Raw genomic sequence first — 6,966 nt, forward strand, 5'->3', positions numbered from 1 at the left:
CTATAAAATGATTATAAAACATTCAATAATGACAATATAACAGCACAGAACAATCAAAAATTATAGATACGTTGGAGACGTATCAGGCATCCGATTCATCATCGTAAACTTACTAATAAAGAGTGAAAATGCATCGAAGATTGATTTGAAAAAAAAAACTAAGCTGCCGGAAGGGCAAGCTAATGTCTTATGGAGGTCATTTGGTGCTCATTAATTCAGTTCTAACTAGTATGTTGATGTTCCCGTTATCATTCTTTGAAGTACCTTAAGGGGTACGGAATAGACTTGATTTTTATCGATCTCGATTTTTTTGGCAGTCAGATGATGTTAAGACAAAATGTCGACTGGCAATATGGGATATCATTTGCTGACCCGAGGACCAGGGGGATCTCGAAATTGAGAACCTAGAGATTAAAAATAAATGCCTAATGAGTAATTGGCTATATAGGTTATCAGTAAAGACTGATGGTATGTGGGCACCGATATTACCAAGCAAATATTTACAATCTAAATATCTGGCCCAAGTTACCGCAAGACCTAACGATTCGCCATCCTGGAAGGGACTTATGAGAACGAAAGATATGTTCTTTCATAGGGCCAAATTCTTTATAGGCAATGGGATGACAGCAATATTTTGGGAGGATACGTGGTTAGGGGAGACGCCTCTAGCCCTACAGTACCCCATCTTATATAATAGTATTGTACAACGTAAGAAGGATTACGTGGCTACTGTACTACATGAGGTACCCTTAAATATACAGTTTAGGAGATCTTTAGTTGGGGAGCGTTGAAACTCCTAGCTACACTTGGTGCATAGGTTGATGAAGATTCAACTATCTGACCAACCTGATTTCTTTCATTGGAAATTAACCAGAAGCGGTGTGTTTACGGTCAAATCTATGTATATGAATCTAATTAATTTTGGTCCAATCCAAGATCGGTACATATTTGAAAAATTAAGGTTCTCTTGTGTATCAAAATTTTCATGTGTTTTGTCCAAGAGCAAGTGATTCTCACCAAAAATAATTTACTAAAGCGATGTTGAGTAAATAGTGCATGATGACAGATTGGCTGAACACACATATCTGTAATCTGTCTGTTTCACTTTTTCTGTACGTCCCTCTCACGACTCATCGCTGAGTCAGACGCATCAAGTGATGATTCATCATGCCTTGACGCGTTGGTTGGCGAGTGTCGGCATACAACCAACGATGTGCCCTGTTACCGCTTTGCAGCCCGTGACTTGGCGAGTATGCAGCAACAACTATCGTGCACGGCCACCTTTTTGTTCCTGAAGTCGACCGCGAGTACTTCTAAGAGGGAGATCGCCGTGCGTGCCATTATTACGTAGTCAGATAACTACTCCCAAGTTTCACTCTTGTCCCAGCGAAGATGTCGACCTTCCCCGACGTTCGCGTACTCCAATGATTGCGTCCTATGCATCAGTGTCACTGCTCGCGGAAGCCGTAAAAACAAGTTGCACGCAGATCTCGAGAAAAGCTGCGCCCCAGTACGAGGCCTGCCTGCCTCGCCGGCAAAGAAAGACCGATGGACTGCGAGGTGAGTGCCAATGGAATCTTTGGGTTGATCCCTTCAACGCTCAACGGCAACAGCAGCTGCAAGCCCAACCGCAAAAAAAAAACAGCTCAATAATCTCTTATTTTTCTCTAGCTGCATCCTTGAGCCTCAAGTTTTCAAAAATAATCTCTTATTTTTGTGAAGCCCATCAAGGAGGACGTCTCCTGATTTGCCTTCATCTTAGACGCCTTTGGTGAGGTCACGGGCCTGGTCACCAACTGCACCAAAAGCCTCGTCGCCCCAATTCGTGTGCCGGCCTTGATCTTCCTGACATTCTGCAACTTTTCCCCGCCAAACTCACGACCTTCCCCATGACGTACTTGGGGCTGCCACTCTCGGTCAAGAGGCTCAAGGCTGTACACTTCTTGCTTCTGGAAGACAAAGTTGCGCGCAGGCTTACCCCTTGGATTGGCCACCTCATGGCCGCCCCTGGGAGGGCTGTGCTGGTCAAAGCGGTTCTCACTGCCATCGCTATCTACAGCATTACTTCGCTGGTCTTGCCAACCGAGGTGATGAAGCGTATTGATGCCTTGCGACGTGCATTTCTCTGGGCAGGTTGCGACAAAGTCACCGGGGCCAAGTGTAAAATCAATTGGGAGCGAGTCTGTAGCCCCAAAGCTATGGGCGGCCTGGGCATTCTAAATTTGGACAAATTCGCCGCTGCTCTCCGCTTGAGGTGGCTTTGGAACGCGTGGGCAGACCCGCCAAAGCCGTGGTTTGGACTGGGCACTCCTTGCACCGAGGCCGACGGGGACCTTTTCGCGGCTGCTACGAAGGTCGTGGTTGGCAATGGGGCCAAGGCTTGCTTCTGGACATCTCCCTGGCTTGATGGCCTAAGGCCGATGGACATTGCCCCGAAAATTTTTGATATCTCAAAAAAGAAAGGCTCCTCTATGAGGAAGGCACTCACTGATGATTTGTGGATATCACAAATTGACATGACAAATGGCATTACCGTAGGACATATACATGCATTTGTCACCCTTTGGGAGAAGTTGGATGGGATAATCCTGGATCATGACACGCAAGATACGATCACATGGAAGCTTACGGAAAGCGGAACTTACTCCACTTCTTCAGCCTATTCGCTACAGTTCGAGGGACGCACCTCAACACCACTCCTAAAGACCGTTTGGAAAGTCTGGGCAACTCCGAAATGCAAGCTCTTCGCTTGGTTAATCATTCACAACAGAGTATGGACGGCAGACAGGCTACAACGAAGAGGGTGGCCGAACTGCGGCTTGTGTCCTCTTTGCAGCCAAGTTCAGGAGTCTGCAGCGCACCTCCTTTTCCAATGCCGATTTTCGGTTGCGGTTTGGAATGCGGTAAAGGCGAAGATCGGGCTGAGCAATATTGTCACGGCGGACTGGTCGGCTATGCGAAGTGTCAGACTTTGGTGGACCGAGATTGCGCTCGCGCGCTCGCCAAATGGGAAAGGGATGGCCTCCCTACTCATGCTTATCTCTTGGAAACTTTGAAAGGAGAGGAACGCTAGGGTCTTTCAGAACGTCTCCGCGCCCACGACGATTATTGTGGAAAAAATCATGAATGAGGCGACAATGTGGACGCTGGCAGGTGCCAAAGGGCTGGGTGTAATTTTAAATCGCGAGTAGCTGCTTTATCTTCGCCTTTGTTTGGCTGTGGTCCTCGGACCTTGTTGCAACTTTCTCTTAATTAATGAAATGGCAAACATTTTGCCTTGTTTTAAAAAAAAAGTTTTAAAGGCTGCACGCGCAAACAAGATCTGCAAGTGCGCGCGCGAGTCCACGGTTCACGGATGCGCCACAGCTCAAGATTTTTAAATTTCTGGTGTCTGAGAAAAATATCAGCACTAATTATCAGGCAGTTGTGTCTATTATTGGCGTGGGCTAACCATGTGGGGCATCTGTCTCGTATGTTGGCAAAAAGCCTGGCACGCTAATTATCAGCACTAAGCATTAGCGCTGTTTTAAGCAAAGCTGCCTAATCTTATACTCACACGAGTACAGCCGGAATATATTTCAAGTATTTTTGAGAGTTTTCAAATACGGCTACATTTCAGGCCTTCACAAAATATCACAACTTACATTATTCAGGACCTGGTCGACCTCGCCCGGACATAGCACGATCGCCGTCGTTTTCCTCTCGGTAGAGCCCGACCGCGCACCATATATACCTGAGATCTCCACTCCTTTCTTCACACAACTCGCTCGCTCTCCTCGCAGCAACCAAGCTCACCACCAAGATCTCTGCTCAGCATTTTGCTCGAAAGCCACCTACACACACATACCAATATACCATGGCGCCATCACTGGCCTGCTCCTTCTTCTTCGACGACGAGCTGCTCGGCGAGCCCGGCATGCCGGCGATGGACGCGTGCGCGCTCTGCGCCAAGCCGCTGGCGCGCGACAGCGACGTCTTCATGTACAGAGGGGACACGCCCTACTGCAGCGAGGAGTGCCGCCACGAGCAGATGCACCTCGACGCCGTCTGCGCCAAGCAGGCCGCGCGGAGGCAGCAGCGGTTCTCGGCGGAGACGGAGTCCCACCGTGGGCAGCGGCAGTCCAGGAAGGTGTCGGTCGCAAGCTAACCGGCTGGCCGCTGAAAGTTTTGTTTGGATCAAGAAGATCTGAATTCTGAAGAATACAACATATGTAGTATTCTGAAGAACCATCCATATCTCTTTCTCTTGGGAGGCGTCTGATGTCTCCGCCTCTCCGGCCGGTGCTCTAGCATGGACCGGTCGAGGTAGCAGATGCACCTCTGGCGCCGCATCAGGTCGTAGGTGACCGTAGCTTCCCATATGTGTCCATGGCATGCTAATTAAGCTACCCGGATGGGAGGAAATCTGTACTTGTTCTCGGTCTGTCTATGCTGTGCCGATGAATTTGATTTGATTCGAAACGAAATGGCCAAGGATCTGAAGAAAGCAATCAAACATGATGCAGATTTTGTTTTAACTTCTACTGTATTTGGGTCGCTCTTCTGCGCCTCCTCTCTTGTTTTGTTTCCCTTAATGATTGGATCCTGTTTGGTTTTGGTAATGCTAGGGACACTGTTCAAAGCACTGTCACTGTAAAAACATCATGGCAATCGACCTACACATTATTGTGCTCCTAAATTTTGTTATGCTTTTCGGATTTATAGCGTCTCTATTGTTTCTAGTGACATGCCAATATGATTTTACCTGGGATTTTATCCATATGATTTTTTTTTTGCTAAATCTGAATCTTTTGAGATTTTGTGATTATGTGTGAATAAATTGGCCTGTTTGGTGCCTCTGCCTTGAGCTTCCCACATATGGGTGAACCTTACAATATTACTATATCTCAAGAAAATTTCCGCAAAATTTATACCATTGTGATATTTTTTTTCTTTTGAAAATATATGTCAAACTTACCTAATTTCGGTGCAATAATTCATCATAAAATATTTAAGGATGAGAACGATATTGTCATGCCTAAGCTACACCGTTAAAAGATTTTCACGGTGATTTGTCTTTCTTGATGGGTCGAAAAGGCCAAGAACCGCTTCACATCGGCTCTTGCTTCTCCCTCCGACATGTGTTGTCAACACATCTACAACGGCGAGTAGCTAATTCAGTGCCATAAACTTCTGTGGACATGTCCGTGGATCGTGACTGGCCATTCCAAATTTTACTGTCTTTATAACCGTCTTCCTCATATCCGAATTAATCTATGCAACAAATGAACATAATTCATATACTAGCAAACAAATAGAGTCATCAGACAACCAAAAGATCAAAGTTCATCGCCAAACAATGCTAACTAAAAATTAAAAAAACTAGAATGAATGGACAGGCGGAGAAGGGCAGACGAAATCATCATTTCCTCACCGGCCCCTTTGCCCTGCGGTCGCCAGTGCGGTTGTACCCCTCAGTGTAGGCCTCAGCGGAGCTGGAGCAATCAGTGAGGTCCGAGTAGTCAAAGGAGGAGATGTAGCTGGTCCTACCCCTTCGCCTTGGCCACCGCCTTCGCCATAGCTTCACGCTCCGACTGCTTGATGGCGAGCCAGAGCACTTTGGCAGTTTTTGCAGTGGAGCCATCGTGTGTCCGTCTCCGCCGTCGTGAGGGAGCGCCAGAGGACCGTCGCGATGATCTGGTCCTCTGGATCCACGGGGGTGCACAATTGCTCGACGTATTACCAACGCCTCCCCCGCCACTGCCCTCTTCCTTACTCGTTGCCGCTCGCGCCGTGCGGAGTGCACTTCGGATTCGGGCGTCCTCGTACGCGCCAGCGAGGGTACGAGGACCCAACAGTGGCCGAGGACGCCCTCCGGAGCTGGTAGAGCGGGTGGAGAGGGGCGCATGGCGGCGTACCTAGAGGGGTACAAAGCGCCCGGAGCTGCGTGAAGGACGGGAAGGGCAGTACGACGGGGACGGGCAGAACCCGAGCTAGCGCTACCTCCTTGGTCCAGCCGTGATCGGAGCAACACGATGTGAAGGGCGATCTCCTCCATGTCATCCGGCTCCGCGCCACGCAGTAGCGACTCTGAGTCGTCGTCACTATTGGATCCACCATCATACGTGGCGCTGCTGCCGTTGCTTGCAAAATATTGAAAGCAGAGGGGACTTGGAGGTGAGAAGACTGGGAGAGAGTGAAGTGGAGTTTGTTGACTTTCATCCGAAGTGAGGGTTATATGTGGGGTCGGTTGGTCTAGTGTGGGCCGGTCTGATGTGGTAGACGTGTCCGAGCGCGTCTAGGCTTCTCCATGCCCACTCTATGGGCTAGGGTTGAGGAGCTGATTCACACGGGATTCCAGGTGCCCATGCTACTCGGGTCAGAGTGTAAGCCAGTGATGCTTTTGAATACTGAACTTTAACCATATAAGATGCGACACTCAAACTTCACCTAGCACCACAACACCCTAAAAAACACTAGTTGCTTAAATTTAAAATAAAACAATTTTTTCTTGCATCGGATAGAGGCATCATTCGAGGAGTCAGATCTACTTACTTTATTCTTCTTTCCTTGAGTGAGGTCCCTTAAAAGTCCTTAATAAATCTTTGAATTCATCATTATTCGAAGACTCTTATTTCAAAGAGATGCCATACTCCCAGGAAAAAAGCCTGAACGACCTTCAACAAAAGGGTACCTGTATGCAAAACGGCAAGGGAATTGATACAGGGAAAGCTTTCTTCATATTATAAGATGTGATTTGGCCGAATCATTCATGTTATGTTTTTCTACATCCTTGGGCCGTGTGTTATCTACAGGATGTTATATGATGAGGTAGAATGTAATGGAAATAGAAACAAGGATAGCGAAAGTGTTACCTACTCCTTAATACTCCTAAGGGTCAAAGCAAGCCTTTTAATTCACTTCTTTATTCTTATATTAAAACTCTTACATTAAAGAATTAATAAAAATCTCCCCAAGTAGGATTTG

General features: G+C 47.4%; 1 protein-coding gene across 1 annotated transcript; it reads left to right on the forward strand.

Annotated features, from left to right (window-relative positions):
• The first annotated feature begins 3,772 nt into the window (after positions 1-3,772).
• On the forward strand, positions 3,773-4,517 carry LOC119351978 (FCS-Like Zinc finger 2-like). Its single transcript, XM_037618737.1, has one exon. It carries the CDS (start codon positions 3,857-3,859, stop codon positions 4,145-4,147), a length of 291 nt encoding a protein of 96 aa, XP_037474634.1. The 5' UTR covers positions 3,773-3,856; the 3' UTR covers positions 4,148-4,517.
• Positions 4,518-6,966: the final 2,449 nt, after the last annotated feature.

Source organism: Triticum dicoccoides, chromosome 2A (assembly GCF_002162155.2).
Source record: "Triticum dicoccoides isolate Atlit2015 ecotype Zavitan chromosome 2A, WEW_v2.0, whole genome shotgun sequence".
Classification (NCBI taxonomy): Eukaryota; Viridiplantae; Streptophyta; class Magnoliopsida; order Poales; family Poaceae; genus Triticum; species Triticum dicoccoides.